The sequence below is a fragment of the Coenobita brevimanus genome, chromosome 43 (assembly GCF_032717465.1).
Source record: "Coenobita brevimanus isolate Jiangsu-jjx chromosome 43, ASM3271746v2, whole genome shotgun sequence".
Classification (NCBI taxonomy): Eukaryota; Metazoa; Arthropoda; class Malacostraca; order Decapoda; family Coenobitidae; genus Coenobita; species Coenobita brevimanus.
In genome coordinates, this window is record NC_136996.1 from 29295843 (window position 1) to 29314297 (window position 18455).

An 18455-nucleotide genomic window follows, 5' to 3' on the forward strand; every position below is an offset into this window, starting at 1 on the left:
TTTCTCCTCCTCCCTCCCCCCAATTATTTCTCCCCTCTTCCACCCCCATTTCTTTATATATTTGCCCTCTTCTCTTCTTTTCTTCGTTTCTTCTCCTTTCTCCCTTTTTTCTATTCCTTCCCCGCCCTCCCTGTTTTTGCACTTTTTACCTACGATGAAAAACCAGAGAAATGACAGCAACGCAAGCCTCTCCAGCTCCGTAATACGCTAAAATTAACCTTCACTCAGCTCAAATAATTATGCACGCACCACTCACTCTCACAGGATATCTTCTCACGGTCCCTCTCCACCTCCCTTCACAGTGCCAGCACATTTCGCCAAAATCTTTGTCCCCCACGCCCATTTGTTTGCCCCCCATGTCCATTCCTTTGCCCTCACGCACGTTTCTTTGCTCCACACGCCCAATTCTTTGCCTCCCCACGCCCATTTCTTTGCCTCCACGCCCATTTTTTTGCCCCCATGGACACAGTGATTCTTGGAAGATATTTTGAAATCTTTAATTCCCCTGAACAAGCGGAAGGGAAACTAACTGAAAAAAAATCATCTTTAGCATGTTTTCTTCCGTCCCCTACCCGGAGATGCCACCATGCATCATCATCATCATCATCATCATCATCATCATCGTCATCATCATCATCATCATCATCATCATGGTCGTCGTCGTCGTCGTTATTTATTATTATTATTATTTTTTTTTAATTATTATTATTATTATTTTCACTAGTAGCAACGGCAGCGGTAGTAGTAGTAGTAGTAGCAGCAGTAATAACGGTGGTGGTGTTAGTGTTCGTACCAATAGCAGCAACAAACAGCAATATCAGGCAGTAACAGCAACACCAGTAACAGCAGCAGGGGCACATTAGTAGCTCCTCCTCGTATTGGTTTCGCTGTCTCATTTTTTCCAGTAAGGTTTAATTAGCAGTATCCTTCTTCATGTCCTCCTTTGTTCCCGGATCACCAGGGAGAGGGGTATTGCGGTGAGGAAGAGCTGTTTGTTTGTTTGGTCTGTGGCCCAGCGTTGTTTGGTTTTGTTAACTTTGCGATTTTTTGCTTTGTGTGGTTGTACTGTACTATGTTTATTCTCTCTCTCTCTCTCTCTCTCTCTCTCTCTTTCTGTGAGGGGGTAACTTCGTGTACTGTACATACACCTTGTCTTTGGTGTGTGTGTGTGTGTGTGTGTGTGTGTACTTGACTTATTCTCTTGTTGTTTCATTGCTGTTAATTTTGGTTTATATGCTTATAATTTATATATATAGAAGAGTACACTGCATATGAGCGAGGTGGATGGGCGGGAGGGTGGGGAGAAAAACACGAGTAGAGGGAGACCAAGAACGAGATAAAGAGACTATGTAAGAGGCTGTGAAAGGTGTGTCAAGGTAAGTATGATCGTTGCTGAGTAGAGAGAGAAACGCTTGGGGATCTATCTGTCTAGGCTGCCCCTCACAAGATGCGGTGTCAGGCAGTAGATGGGAGAGAGAAATAATTGATTCTATTGGGTTTTGCTCCCTAGAATTTTTGTTGTTGATATCTGCGAAGGAATTTCAATAGTACCCTTGCCTCCCCTCAAAGGAACTGGGAAATAATCAAAGCCTCCCTCCATATCGACATTCAGACCGTCCTTGAAGGTGAAATAGGCCCAGATTCCAACCATCTTAATTAAATTCTCTAGATATTGGACGTAAGACATGGAGTGTGGGTGCCGTGCAGTTTTATCCCCTTTCCCCTTTTTAAAATCTTCAGTGAGGATGGTTTTTATTTTTCTTCTTGCTGTCTCCAAGGTATTTTTTTTAGTTATCAGATTATTCTTCCAATTAAAGGGTATATGTAGCCTTTATTGACCCCAAAAATTCATACATTTTTTTAATAACGTTAATAATGATATAATAATAATAATAATAATGATAATAATAATAATAATAATAATAATGATAATAATAATAATAATAATAATAATAATATGACAATAATAATACTGAGCAAGGTAGATTGAAAGAGTTAATCTATACCTCCTGAACCCCTTTAGCACGATGACACGTTCTTATGACATATCCCTGTTGCCTTCAGACGATTTTTGCTATTCGGCTGGGGAAAATCTGTCGCTCTAAAGGGGCTAATGAAAGACGTGTATAGCCTTCCAAATTCGAACAATATCTCCTAAATTAAATAATATAATCTAGAGGTAGCAAAAACAAAATATAAAACGAAGTGATCATTTTAGTGAAAGAAGAAATTTCTGCTCAGACATTGATATATATATTTCTGTTTGGGCGATGATGGTGATGTGAGGTTTTATGGTCGTGTGTGTGTGTGTGTGTGTGTGTGTGTGTGTGTGTGTGTGTGTGTGTGTGTGTGTGTGTTCCTTGTTTTTGTTGCCTTTTGTTTGTTTTGTTTGTGTGTTACCTGTTACGAATCATCTCATTTCTTGCTATTCCTTCCACCTTTTACTTATCCTTTCAATTGTTATTTACCCTCTCACCAGTTACTTATCGTCTCACCTGCCACTTATCCTGTCACATGTTGTAATCTTACCTGGAACCCTCTCACCTGCTACATACCCTCTCACCTTCTACTTACCCTCTCACCTGCTACGTATCCTTTCCCCCCTGTTAATTATCCTCACCTGTTACTTATCTTCTCATTAACTATTTTCTCCTCTTCGCCCTCCAGCAACAAACCTTACACTGTTCAGGGAGACTTAGGTATCATATTACAATTAACATAAGACACATTGTCCTTTTCTTTATTAATCTTTACTCACATCCACAGAATTTTCCTTTATGCCCCCTTCCTTTACTTCCATCCTCACAATTTTTCTTTATTTTATCATCCTTCACTCACATCGTCACAGTTCTTTATTTACATTTCCTTTAATCACATCATCATAATTCTCCATAATTTCATCTTTTTACTCATCCTTACAATTGTTTTTTTCAGTTCCTTTATTCACGTCCATCCCTCTTTCTCATGTGTTCTAATTCTCCTCATCTGCTACTTTTTGAACCATGCACTGTACCCACAACCTCTCTCTCTCTCTCTCTCTCTCTCTCTCTCTCTCAGAATCATGAACGCCAGAACCTTTTTGTGAAGAGGGCGAAGCTTCAGATTCAAATAATGAATAGCCTGTATTATACCTTTTTACATTTTATCTACCCATACATTCTTATTTCTTTAGACTTCTTACCTTCCCGACTACCTCTTCTCTTATGCCTTTCCCACGCATCTCTCTCCTCTCTCTATCCCCCAGGAACGTGAATTGCAAAGCCATTTTCGTGGTGAGGGTGAGGCTTCGGATTTGAAATATGCTTGAATCTTTTTTTTTTTTCCCCTCTTTTTCATGCATCTGTCTTTCCCATATTTAGTCACAGTAGCCCTGAATTTCTACCTCATTACCTCTCCTTCCTTACTCATTTCTCACTTTCTTCTCTCTCTCCAGGAACATGAACCGCAAAGCCTGTTTCGCGGTGAGGGTGAGGCTTCAGACTCGGACACAGGCGAAGACCCCGGCCCTCCCGCCTCGGCCCTCACCCGCCGCCGCGCCCTCGTCCCCCCCAAGCTACTCACCGACACCGCCAACTACGATGCCCACGAACACGACCACACCGCCCCCATCAACGGGTGAGTAGGCGCCCAGGGGGACAGGGATTTCTGGGGGAAGGAGTGGAAATGAACCGAAATGCACGGTTAACAGCGAAAATTTATAGACCTTAAACGGATTTCAACAGAAAATAATTGAAATTAAACGCTTTCAACGGATTTTAGGAAATGAATAGAATTAACGGGGAATGATAGGGTAGAAAGATCTGCAAAATTACTAGATTGAGGACTGACAAACGTTTGAAAATGGATAGATTGAAAGTTGAAGACAAAGTGAATAGTCTCTGTAATTCTCACAGTTTATTTAATGTTCACTGCAGGTTTAAACTTTTTTTTTGGTAGGAGGGTGGTAGTTAGAACTGACCCTTTCCCATTCAGCTGGAACACGAATGGAAAATAGGTATCGTTTTTGACAACAGTGTATGTGAAATCTGTAATATTGCAGTGGGAATCATTTTGTGTGCTTGATTTCCTGCCATTGCTATCAACCGATCTAAGCATATGAAAGGCCGTACTACATTATCACATCCACTTAATGTATTCACCACAATTTGAATTTCGAACTCTAGGGACGCGCGCACAACGCAAGACGTACACGCTACCACTGGGCCACCGTGGTTTCTGAAGACTGAGCAGCGTAAAAAGGAGAACTGAATGTGTGTGAAAGGTGAGGGCCGGGTAAGGTGAAATATTCAGGACGGGGAATATCTGAGGCGGGGTGAGAGTAGGGTATTCAGGAAAGGTGTGAGTTTCTGATGAGGTGCGTGAAAAATGAATATTAGGAAATGTTAAGAGGGAAGGGCTGTGTAAATGAAAGATGGGAGATGGATGAATGAAAAGAGGAATGAATGGAAGTGGAATATTCTTGGATGGCTGAAAGTCAATGATGATGATGATGATGATGATGATGTTTACCCCAAACCAGGTTCAGAGGGAGAATATATGTTGGAAAGCCTCGTGAACCCTCGAGAATAGAGGCCTCCCTCTTCATTATAATCCTGTGAGTGGGATGGTTGGGGGAGTAGGTGGGTGTGGGATGATAGGGGGAGGGGGAAGGGGATTGAAAGCCATTCATATTTGATGCCACGGATTAAAAGGATAAGTTGACGAGTGTACGGGATTAAAACCGCCTGACCAATCACCCCAGTTAACAAATGAACAACAGATCTCGCAACACAGTCAGTTTTTATTCCAACCACCACCAAAAGTTAGAAAATGAGATGCATTAGTTGAGAAAAGCGTTATTTCTTTAGATTCTTGCTTCTTTAATAAGAGAAAATTATTAGGTTGTTTCCTACTTTGAATGCGAATGTAGGAGAGAGAGAGAGAGAGAGAGAGAGAGAGAGAGAGAGAGAAGGGGGGGGAGGTTAGTATGGAAAATAAATAGCACCAAATTTACAAGACTTACTCTTTTCGAGGCCACTTAATATCGAGTCGACTATGATTGAAATACCCGTATTGTAGAACTTCTGCTCGCACCAGCAAACATTTAGTGTGGATGCGACCTAAGGCAAGAATTACAAAACGGGAAAGCTCTCAAACTCACCAATCCTTTCAGCTGAACCCGGTAAAATTAAAACAATAGGTAAATAAAAAGATGATGATGATGATGATGATGATAATAATAATAATAATATCAATAACAATAATAAAGGACCATCGAACAGCATAGAATAACTGGCAAGGAATTTTCACAGGAAAGGACGAAGGGAAAGCTTACTCAATATTTTCTTAGCCTGTAAGAGAAAGTAACGACGTAAGGAGGACAGGACCAGTGTTTATTTGTATCGTTGTAATATATAGAAAAATACATAATTCAGGCACCATACTTTACAGTGGTATTACCCTGGTACAAAGGTTACTTACTGAAGTGATTGTGAAGCAAAGAGATATCGCATTGAAGGAATGTAGATGGATGTTACTATACTCTGTTCACTTCACCCTGGCCTGTAACTGCCATCCATCCCTTCATGTTGAATGCTGAGTTATAACAGTAAATTAGTACTACAATATGATGCTAGTCACGAAGAAGTGATATATACAGAAATTGTGTAGAGCCACAGTTTTGTCTTTTCCTGCTACTGGGCTAAGTGAAATAAGCTGCAAAACGATGAAAATCTACGCCAAGTTATAATGAATGAACTATAGCAATCCTTTGAGAGGCTTATTGATTACAGATTCTCAAGACTTTTTTTTCTTTTTTCATCTTAATCTGTCCATCTTCTAATCTGTATTTGTGGCTCGTCGCTGTGACATATTTTCGAAAATCAGTTTTTCCTCTTGGCTGACCTAACGAGAACGGTCTTTCATGTGTTTTAGGTCAGTGGTCTTTGTTTCTATATATATCGTACGTCCGTAGAAAATTTGAAGCAGCATGTGATCATCGTGTAGAAATTTAGGAGTTCGACAAGGCATTTTTCATCATCTCAATCGCTCCATAGTGTCCTCTTTCCTTATCTCTCATCGGCCTGACATATTTTCCTGATTTATTATTTTCCGCCTGACTAACCTAACGATGGCGGTCTTCCATCTGCCTTACGTCATGTGGTCCCATCTTTTTTTTTTTTTAATTGTTTTTAGACCTTGTTTTTCCTCACGGTCGGAGGGATGACGAGGAAAAAAAATGATGGTTTTATGATTAGGTGGAGGACGGAGTTTTATTTGGACACTCTCTCTCTCTCTCTACGTACGATACGAGTCTGCGCCACCAATCATTGTACTGAACGGAGGGAGAGAGAGAGAGAGAGAGAGAGAGAGGGGGGGGGGACTTCCAACTATTTCGGAAGCTTCCAGGCCTTTTAATGAAGTCCATCCTGAATGAACGCTGGAACTAGATGCCTGGCTGTAGATAAATATACAAGCTGGCCTTAAAGAAAATAGGCAGTTCATGAATTATAATAATAATAATAATAAAAATAATAATAATAATAATAATAATAATAGTTTTTGTGGAATGAGTGCATTAGTTATTGACATACATTGAGTTTTTATTTACGTAGTTATTTAGCATATTATTATATATTTGTCATTATTCCTGTTTTTTGTACGGGAATGTGACCGAGAGCGGATCTGTCTTTCTGTCTCACACTATTTTTGAACGCAGAGTACTTCAGTCCCGTAGACTATCGACTTTAACCAGGCCACATCACACCACACCACACCACATACCACCCTCGCACACCAAACCACACCACACGACACACCACCCTCCCACACTACACCACACCACAGAACACCACATTCCACCCTCCCACACCACACCACTCCACACCACAGACCACCCTCCCACCCCATCGCACATCACATACCACTCTCCCACACCGCTCCACATCACATACCACCCTCCCACACCGCATCACATACCACCCTCCCACACCACACCACATACCACCCTCCCTTATCGGACCACATACCACCCTCCGACGCCGCACCACATCACACAGTATCACCTCCCATACCACATACCAGCCTCTCACACCATCCCACACCACACAAAATCACTTCAAACACCCCACTATAGCAAGGGTAGCTACCGAAGCGCCGTGCAGCTCCCTCGTCTGTTATTTTTGTACTTGCTGGTATGTATGTTCGATTACGGACGTAGATTTGACAGTCCATTTTCCTGTTACCTATTTTTCACAAGGTTTTCCCATTTTTTTCATTTCCCTTCTCTTGCTACTTTATTTCTTCCCCCTCTTTCGCTACTCTCTTAGATCTTTTCCACTCTCTCTCTTTCTGTTTCTGCTTGTTTTCCTTCCACATTTTTCTTTAACTCCTCTTTCACTAGTTTCTTCTCTGCTTTTTCATCCCAATCTCTTATCTAAAATTTTTTCTCCTCTATCCTACTTCACATATTTTTCGCTTCCCCACCTCCGTCTGCCTCTCCTCCTTCTTCCTTCATCTCCTCTTTATCTCCTCTTCTTCCTCTCATCTCCTGTTCTTCCTCTTCTGTCTCTTCCTCTTTTCTCTTTTTTCTCCTACATTTTCTCATCCTTCTCTCCCACCCATACTTGTCTTCCTTCTACTTTCCTTCTTTTTCCCTTTGCTGCCATTCCTTTGTTTCCTTTCTACCTTTCCCTGCTTCTCTGCTCATTTCGTTCATTTACTTTTCCTTCCCTACGTTCTCTCCCTACTTTTTCCCTCCCTACTTTCCCCTCCCTACTTTCCCCTCCCTTGCTTTTCCCTCCCTTACGTTTCCCTTCCAAAAGTTTCCCTTCCTACTTTTCTCCTCCCTGACAACCCGTTCAACCTATCAACCATTTTTTCCCTCCCCGCCCCCCCGGCCTAGCTGGGGGAATGGAGTCAAACCGCTTTGCCCTTTTTATCCATTATCTTCCCTTTACCTCCATTAGCCCTTTCACTACGCCGACATTTTTTAATTTATTATTATTATTATTATTATCATTATTATTATTTTATTATTATTATTATTATTTATTATTATTATTATTATTATTTTACTACTACTACTACTACTACTACTGGCACTCTTACTACTTAATCGTTTAGGACATCATCACTAGCTTTATCCATCATTAGGACATCACTGGATCCCTCGTTGGCAATATTTTTTTTATCAACTGTATATACAAGCAACCTTATAAACAAATGTAGGAAAATGTATATATACGGGTGCTGAACGGGCGTAATTGGCCCTAATGGCTCTTAATTAACCTGTGTTGATTTGACTGAGCCAGAGAATGTGAATGACCTTAACCCCCTGACGACGTGTTCTGTAGGCTATCTCCAGACGATTTCCTTTAGCTTTGGAGAGATTTTTAGTGACAGAGGGTTTAGTTATAGGCAAGATGAACCCCCTCAATGCAACCCCAAGTTTAATAAAATACGTCATTGGTTTGAAGGGGTTGATGAAGCTAGACTGAACTGGCTGAACCTAAGTGATATAGAGTATGCTTAAGTGAACCCACCTGAACCTAAGCTGTTGCCCCCTCACCCGAAATTACCTGCCTTGATGTAAATGGATACTGTGGTGGGCCGGACTGAACCTCAAGTGACATTCAAGAACAGTTTGAACCTGAACTGATTTGATTGAGTTGGAGTGAATGTGAAGGACGTGCAGTGAACACTTAATTTCTCACATAGACTTGAATGGATATGAATGTCTTGGATTGAACTTAAGGGTCTTTGCTGATTTAAAAGCACATCTGTAAATAAGTCTGTTGATCATCCCCTTCCAGCACGGTGTCCTTCCTTCCTTTCCTTCTTTCCCTCCTCCCTTCCTTCCCTCCTTCCTTCCTTCCCTCCCTCCTTCTTTCCTTCCTTCCTTCCTTCCTTCCCTTCGCATTTCTCCCTAAGCGTGAGAGAGCATCCGTCCTCCTCATTCTCCTCTTGCTGTATGCTTCATGTGGCTGTTCCGTAAAAACATTTCAGATAACATCATCCATCGCTACGGCTGGCAGGAAAGTGTCAGCGAACTTTTGCTCATGGCTGTACAGTTTAGATCACAAGAATCAGAAATAATACTTGGCTCCTACACACCAGATTTGGGGTGTTTCGGGCTGTCGGGTTACAGTGCAGGGGGAGTGGGGGAGTGGCAGCACCTTCACCTCCCTCCGTCACCCCTTGCCCCCTAGCACCCCCCCACTCCTCCCACTGTAACTCGTCAGCTAGCAACGACACACTGTTTGTGAGGACGGGTTAAGGGGGTGTTTGTTTCATGTGCTTGTAACTTTACCTAATTGGACTTGCTGTTGTCGTTGTTGGTAGTGGAGGTGGTGGTGGTGGTGTAATTGTTGTTGTTATTCTTGTTGATATTATTATCGTTGTTGCCCCAGGCTCTTCTGAACGGGAACCTGGTGGAAAACAGGTTGAACTTACCCTTATGCAGTCCATCATCCATTTTGTGGGGAGATGGGGAGGAAGTTTAGGGACGTTTGTATACTTAAACAGCAGAACCACCTCGTTATATCAGTGTCATCGCGTGAAGGCATCCCTCTACAGCCCCAGGTTGACCTTTGTAGCCATGAACTGACCTTAATGGGACAAAATTTGATCAGCCTGGACTTGAACTGACAAAAATAGACCTTGATTACTTTGATTGGGTTCTGAATGAACATAAATTGATACATTTTTCCTTATATTCCCTTCTGTCTGTGTTTCTTGCTCCTTTTTCCCTATTTTTCTGTGTTTCCCCCGTGTTTCTTCGTTCCATGTTTTCCTTTCTGCTTCTCTGTTTCATCCCCCTTTTTTCTTGTTAAATTCCCCTTCCCATGCTTTTCCGTTATCACTCTCCCTTGTCTCCCTGTTCCATCGCTATTCCTGTTTTCTGCATCACTTTACATTTCCCCTTTTCTTCCTTTCTTGTTTATTTTTCCTCATATTTTCCCCTCTTCCTCCTTATTTTGTTTTCTGTGTTCCTTCCTCCTGCTGTCTCCCTTCTTCCTACTCCCTTTTTTCCTCTCCCGTTCCCTCTCCCTCTCCCAATTTCCCACTTTATTCCCTCTTTCCGTAATTTTTGTGGACGGAGCATTTTACCCTCTTACATATTCTCTATTTTGCTATGGCCTATTCCATCATTACCAGTTGTCTGTTTTCATCTCCTTTCCTCATTTTCCCTTGTCTTTTCCCCAAGCTTCCTCGATTTCCCCCCCTTTTCCCCACTTTTTCCCCCTCTTTCTATAATCTTTCATCTCTCGCTCCACATCACCACCACTGTAGCCATATACAGTATACATGTTATTCTGTGGATTTTTTTTCTCCTCTCCATACTTCTCTTCCTTCATTATCCGTCTTCTCTGTTATCCCCTTTTCCCTACTTCCCCTTTCCCCTCTTTCAGTGTTTGTCTCTACTCCCCTCCCTTCTTAGTTCCCCTCTCCCTTTTTCCCCTTCTTAGTTTCTCCTTCCTCTTTTCCCCTTTTTCCTATTTTTCCTCTCTTCTGTTTTTAACTTTTTCAACATCCTCATTTTTCCTTGTTCTCCCCTGTGCTTATTTCCTCCCTGTCTACATCTCCCCTCTTCCTCCCTCTCTTTTTCCGCTTCCATCAATTTTTCCCCTTCCTCTTAACCTTTCCCCCTTCCTACCTTCCATATCTACCCTATGTTTCCTTCCCTAACCGCCGTATCTAACCTGTTTTTCCCTCCCTAACTTCCCTATCTACCCTATTTTTCCTTCCCTAACTTCCATATCTACCCTATTTTTCCTTCCCTAACCTCCCTATCTACCCTGTTTTTCCTTCCCTAACTTCCCTATCTACCCTGTTTTTCCTTCCCTAACTTCCCTATCTACCCTATTTTTCCTTCCCTAACTTCCATATCTACGCAATTTTTCCTTCTCTAACTTCCATATCTTCGCAATTTTTCCTTCCCTAACTTCCCTATCTACCCTGTTTTTCCTTCCCTATTCGCCCCTCCCTCCCTATTTTCCCCTCTTGCTATAATCTGCCCCCCTAATCGCTCCCCACATCAGCACCGCAATCTCCATACGTATTATTCCATATTTTTCCCCTACATTTTTTTTCTGCATTTTCCACTTATGTTTTTTGGGGTGGATGAGCGATGAGGGATTGTGTGTGGGTATTTTTAACTTGTCGCTTTATGGTCGCCCCCTCTCTCTCTCTCTCTCTCTCTCTCTCTCTCTCTCTCTCTCTCTCTCTCTCTCTCGTTTGGCGGGGTTGGAATGGGTTTGAAAGGGATGGGCTGATAAATTTTTGAAGGTATAATTTTGACAATATTTTCGACACAGTACTTCAAAATCAGATATGAAACTTTACCAGCCAGTCTCTTTATTACCGATCTGATTGGTATTTTATTTATTTTTAATTATGTATCTTTCTGACCGTATCATTTATCATTCCTTTATTAATTGTCTGTCAGTATCATGAAGTTAATTTATCTGTATTTCTTGTAGGGCGCGTCCACACGTGTGCTCAAACATGTGTTGGCAACACAGCTGGCAACATGTTCGGGAACATGCACAGTATTTTATGGTTAATTTATTACAGCTCAGCATTCAAGATGAAGAGATGGAAAATTCAGGCCAAATTAGAGCAAAAGGAGTGTAGTTATTTGTCAGTCCGTTAAATTTGTGAGCATGGAACACTTTAAGCCCTAGCACCTCTTCCTAAGCGATTTGTTATGCCTGTTACACCGTGCTCTCATCTTCTGTGTTACTTAAATCATTCTAATATCACCATAATCTGCCCAAATAACGTTCAATTGGATATAAGCCAGCCGTATCCAAAAATAAATCGGTGAGGAAGAGGTGTTAGGGAGCTTCGTTAACTGAGAAAACGCGCCCTACAATCACTTGCAGGTCGGACAGGTGTACGTCAGGTGAGGTACCTTTTCCACTGTGACCTCAGATTAAAGCATCAGGTATGGCTATGGAACGGGTAGTAGAAAGGTCATTAAGGGCCCTGAAGCTCCCGCATCTTTGTCTTTTGTACTTGTTAACAGTTCCATTGCAGTAGCATATTTTTTTTTTTTTATAAATATATAAAGTGTTCTTTTGCGTCTTTTCATTTAATTTTTTTTTTCTTTTCTTCTAATCTCTTTTCTTATAATTTCTTTAATTTTCTTTGTTTCTTTTCTTTGAATTCTCGCCACCGTCTAACGATTGTATTTAACTTAGGAGAACCATGTACTAGTTAATGTTAATGAAGGCTATATCTAACCCCTCCAAGTCGAAAAGTCTGTCCTAAGCTGAATAATAATAATGATAATAAAAAGAAGAAGCGGTGCCAAGGCACAGCAAACCCGTCCCCGGCAGTCATTTTAGTGCTGCCTTATAAACACAACAGGATATCTTGTCATAGATGTCACATACCAAATTTGGAGTAAATCGGGTGAAAATTGACGATTTTATGCCCATTTGAAATTTTAGGCCCGACCCACCTGACATTGACCCCCCTACAGCTAACAGGGGGGGTGACCCCCATGATGTAATGAGGCATATTAGAGGATGCAGATTTGAAAAAAAGCACCTTTAGATTTTGGTTTCATGTGGATATGTCGATTTTGAAAGAAGCTATGGCGATTTTTTTTTTTTTTCATTGGGGCCTACAGCCTGGCCCTTGGCCCAATTTGGCCCAAAATTTAATCAGGTGATCAGAAGGTAACAGCCCATCATCCTTTTAATTTTAGTCAAAATTGCAATAGTAGTTTTCGCGTAAAGTTGTACAGACAGACAGGCAGACGGATGACGATGATGATGATAGTAATATAACCAAACCATACGTGCTCCCTGTGTGTCAACAAGTGGGTTGGTGAAGGGGTAGTTCCCCGCCCCGTAAAACAAATAACTCATTGTCAAATGGCCACCCCTTACGGGATTATGGTGTCTGGCAATAGATAGATAGATAGATAAAAATAACAAAAAACAAGAAAACGTCCCACAAGAATGTGGGAAGTTATAATAATAATAATATTATTATTAATGTTACTATTAACATTATTAATGTTATTGTTAATATAATAATAACAATAATAATAATAATAATAATAACAACAGTTATAATTGCAATAAAAATACACCGTCATAACCAATTATAAAACTAGAGGAAATAAATGAGGGGCGTTTTGAGTGGCTGTCCCTAATTAGTTTACCGTCTCCCCTCCTCCTTAATCTCACCCATATAATTACCTTCTCATTAGAGGAGAACCAAATTGCTTTTCTTGGGGCCTCAGTAAACGTTTTCTAATACTTTGAACACAAGGGCGTACCATTTAATTTACAGTCACTGCTTCTAAAAGATTATTATTTATTACTGCTGTTATTATTATTATTATTATTATTATTATTAAAAGTTTCCACATCCTTGTGGGAAGTGTTATTGTTTTTTTCAGTAATCTTATTTTTTTGCTTAAAAAGTAATTGGCCATCGCTTGGAGACTATGTAGCCTAATGGCTTCAAACTTTGTCAGCTGAGTCCCCCAGCTGGTCGCTTCATCAGGCAAAATAATAATAATAATAATAATAATAATAATAATAATAATTGATGATGATGATGATGATAATAACATAGAGTGAAGGAAATAAACTCCTGAATTTACGTTTCAATAAATTTATTGGTAACAGCAAGACAAAAAGCAAAAATAAGAAGCAAATGAATACCCAGTTCATTGTCACACATTACTTCTCACTTAAAGGTAACCTACCAGCGGGCAGGCTCAGAAATATATCATTTTTCTAAAATGATACAATATATTACTTGATCTTGGTAGAGGAGAGGAGATGAATACAGGTTGGCACAAAAGGTTTCAAGGAACGTTTGCAAATGAATACAGTAATTGGGTGTTCATAAGGAATTGATAGAAGTTAAATGTTTCTCTCTCCCTGTGCTTGAACTGGGGTTGCTAGAGAGAAGTAAGTCTTTCGTCTTTGTGCTTGAATAGGACATATAGAAGTCTTTCGATTGGTGTTTCAACAGGACTTACACTAGAGAAGTGAAGTTTCAGTCTTGCCGCTACAACATGGCTTACTAGAAACAAGTGAAGTCTGTCTATCGATGCTTCAATATGATCTGCTTGAGTGAAGTAATGTCTTTTTCGTGGTGCTTAAACAAGAGTTGCTAGAGGGAAGTGATGTCTTTTTCCCCGTGCTTTCTCCCATGGCGTGAACAGAAATGGTCTTTCTCTCACTTCTTGACCAGGAGTTTGCTTGATAGAATTGATGTCTTTCGGTGCTTCCTCGTATAACGTTAGATGACTATTGAACAAAGCCTACCGAACAAAACCCACACACACATAAACCAACAAAACCCACACACACATAAACCAACAAAACCCACACACACATAAACCAACAAAACCCACACACACATAAACCAACAAAACCCACACACACATAAACCAACAAAACCCACACACACATAAACCAACAAAACCCACACACACATAAACCAACAAAACCCACACAAACACAAACCAACAAAACCCACACAAACATAAACAAACAAAACCCACACACACATAAACCAACAAAACCCACACACACATAAACCAACAAAACCCACACAAACATAAACCAACAAAACCCACACACACATAAACCAACAAAACCCACACAAACATAAAACCAACAATCTCACACAAACATAAACTAGTAGATCTGCAAGTAACGTTCCCAGCCAATTCCATCACCTTGACACAGTCGCGGTCAGTTATATCGTTCCTCTTTTACGACGAAGATTTATGAAATTCAAACATAATATTCTGCAAGGTTGGTTGGATTCTGTAGGTCACATTCTTAGCTTTCGAAAATCATTGCTCGCTGTCTCGCTGCATTTCGTAATCAATTGTGTCGGAATTTATGCCCAGAACTGCACAGGACTGCGGGAATGAAACCTACCACGCACCTGTTGCACTGTCATATGTGATACAGGCTAATTAATTCAGAGATAGGTGTCCCACAAATATGCGTGATAATTCAGCGGTTTGGCTTCTCCTTCACAAATGCGATTTTGAATGTTGTTGTTATTGCTATCGTTGTTGTTACTGCTGTTGTTGTTGTTGTTGTGGCTTCATGTTCATTTAAAACGTGACCCTAGTGAACTGCAGTTTGTTGCCTTTGTGTACATCCTCCTCCTTTCGGGGTATGGGGAGTGAGCTTAATGACTCTTGTATAACACGGTAGTGGATCCACCCATTAATATCAGTGCCATCACATGAAGGTGTCACTCTCCAGCATCAGCGATAGGTGCAGGACCATCAGATTCATGTCAGGGTGTAATAAGGTTGGGGTAATTAAACAGCTGCACCTGAAATACCGGGCAAATTGGGTCTCGACATGAAAGTGAAGGGGTAATTAAGCCCTTCCAGCCGGCCATGTCGATTATACGTCATTCTCAACACGGATAGACAGTGATATTCAGTTTTGACGACTTTTCTAACTGGCGGGGTTGATTATAGGCTTTGACCTTGGGAGAGTTAAAAGTATCAAGCAAAATCGTTTGTTGTTAGCCAGAGATATTCGTGTTGATCTTGTTGTTTAACTCCGGTCTGTATGGTTGAGCAGACCCGTCGACCACGGGTAAGGAATTGCTTCTGTTGAGCCGTCCTATAGATACAGTACAATATATACGCCATGTAGAGAGTTGGCGTCCCCTTGAGAGTCGAACTAGGGTCCTTTCCACGACGAGGTGTAGGGAAATATGAGGAGATTTGCCCTCCGGGTGGACACCGCAACTGCTCCACCCAAAGTGCATAGCACCACCACGTGCAGGCTCCTCATCAGTGCTTACCCTTTACTATTAAAGATCCTTCATAATCTGAGTGTAATTATCTCAACAGCACAAATATAATTATAACGACGTCGTGGTGAAGAGGTTAATCAAACTACCCCTGGAATATAGTGGGCAAATTAGACATGAAAGTCAAGGGATAATTAAGCTCTCTCTTGGTGTGCCGACATGCAACCACACAAATTTCTCTTTCCTAAATAAGTTTGGCTCTGAGAGTTCCCGCGTCCATGCCGTCTCGCAGTCAGAGAGAGAGAGAACTATTTCTCGAATGACAACGAACCAAATAGCATCGTTAGTGGTTTTGCTGTGAATTATGGCGCTTAGTTTTAATGCTTCTGAGTTAGATTATTTGTGTTTTTTGGCGTTACTTCTTACATTCCTCTTGCACATTTCTGACGGACGGTAACACCTTCATTCGGTGGCGCCGATGTAACTGGTCGATTCAGTTGTCTGGTTACACAAACAGCCCTTAACTACCTCCCCGTTCCCCAAAAGGAGGAGGATGGACTGCAGGAGGAGGGTAACTTAAGCCTGCAGTCCACCGGGATCACGTGTCAGATGAGATCGGGGCTACAGCAGAGACAAGAACATAATACTGATTAGAACTGTGTCGCAATTAAGAAGATATAAGCAATGTACAGTATCTTAGAATCTTCCCTTTAATAATTGATACTTTCAGACGATTCTCCTCAGCTTAGATTGTACTTTTCGAACTGGAGAGGTTAAATAAAGACGAACGGAGCCGCTCCCGGAGAAGTGCTGGCACCTCAGAAGGAAAGAGCGAGATGGGAAATATGGGCAGGAAGATAGAGGGTGAAAAATTGACAGGATTAAAAAAAATGAGATGGGGTCCGGGAAATGAAAGATGAAGTGGGAAAAATAATTATATACTAGTTTAGACGAGAGAGAGAGAGAGAGAGAGAGAGAGAGAGGGGGGGGGTGAGAAAAATGAGAAAGCGAGATTAGAAAAAGTAAAGATCAAAATGAAATAGGTGAGAGAGAGAAAAAAAAATAGAGATGAGCATGAGAGAAGGATTAGAAAAAAGGGAGTCGAGGAAAATGAGAGAGAATTCAGATAATGAGAGAGAAATGAGCTCGAGAAGAGACGGAGGAAAAGATGGTGGTAAAGAGGTGGAGTCAATACCCTAATGAGCCCCAACTTAGAGAGAGAGAGAGAGAGAGAGAGAGAGAGAGAGAGAGAGAGAGAGTGATCAAGTACAGAAGGGTAAGTAGGGTGTCAACACACACACACACACACACACACACACACACACACACACACACACACACACACACACACACACACACACACATTTTTTATTATTTGTGAGGATTATTATCACGTTTTTTATTTGTGACCTTCTTGTTTTCGTATTTACAAATGTTCCTAACCAATTTCCAAGTCTGCAAGTCTACAAAGGTTAATTTACTCATTTTAGAAAGTTTCAAATCTCCTATATTTCACTTAAATACTCACTCTGATTTCCTTTTAAAGTGTGTGGTAGCATTATAAGTGAAGACGCAATTATTGACAAGCATTTCAAAACACAACTTAAATTGGAGAATGTTTGTAAATATGTAAGTTTGCTTGTATCTCCTTATGGTTGAAAATTAGACTGAATTTTTTTTTTTTTTTTTTTTTTTTTTTTTTTTTTTTGAGGGAGTGTCATTTTTCAGACTCATAAGGGCCGTATGCTTAATTTTGAGATCGAGAAGTGAGAGGCAGACCTGAAAATTTTGACGTTGGCTTTTGCAGTAGACAGTGATGGAATATATTTGGTCTTCCTATATGGTTACAGAATGGTGGAATGTACCTGGCCTCCCTATATGACTGCTAACTGCTTTCTGTAATGTGGGATGTAGGCTGATCGTAATAACCACAGGCGTTCCGTAAATGATCGTCCAAAAATAAGGGATGTTTTAATTCGGATTGTAGTATGTTTAAGCGTGCGATTTATAACCCACACAGCTGCATACTTGTAAAATCATCTAATCTTACCTGGAATAAACTTGGTAGAGTTGTCTTGACCGTGAGAGGGCTGTATGTGACTATATTAACACTCTTAGGCCCGTATTGTCGTCGGTTAAGGAAGCTCCCTGACATCTATTTCAAAGCGACTTATTTTGGCTTTCACACCTTACTGTCGTCCGTTATGTAAAGCTTCCAAACCTTGCCATATTCAGCATAAGTAATATTCAGCATTAGTAACGAACACAAGGATATTAACCAGCGATATCCATAATAAATCGCTAGGAAAGAGGTGCTAGGGAGCTTTCTTACCCGATGAGATGACGGACGTTAGGCATCTGCACCCATTCTCAGCTAAATAAAATCCTCTTTCTTCCCTCATTAGCTCCTCTCTTCCTTCTTTCCTTTAATACCTTTTCCTTCCCCTTTGTTTTGTTTTTTCTCGTTTTTTCGTCATTTATTTTTCGTTGATAATCCGTTCATTTGCCACCGTCATCATTTTTTTTTTCTCGATATTCTCCCTTCTTTCTCATTTCCTTTCCTGCTTTGTTTGTCTTTTGCTTCCTGTTGTCTTCCGCTCGGTTTTTTTTTCTTTGTCAACGTGTTTCTATGTCATTTTCTTTTCTTTTTTTCCCTTCTCTCATCCTTCCTTCTTTCCTTCCTTCTTTAGATTTATCCGTCATCTTTCCTC

At 40.8% G+C, this 18455-nt stretch overlaps 1 protein-coding gene across 3 annotated transcripts in view; it reads left to right on the forward strand.

Moving 5' to 3' along the window:
- The window catches only part of LOC145397755 (uncharacterized), a 602404-nt gene that overhangs the window by 453806 nt on the left and 130143 nt on the right, over positions 1-18455 (forward strand). For all 3 annotated transcript variants that reach the window (XM_080270779.1, XM_080270777.1, XM_080270778.1), the window contains exon 3: positions 3434-3615. In XM_080270779.1, coding sequence (XP_080126905.1) covers positions 3434-3615 — 182 coding nt within the window. The remainder of the gene's footprint in view (positions 1-3433; positions 3616-18455) is intronic.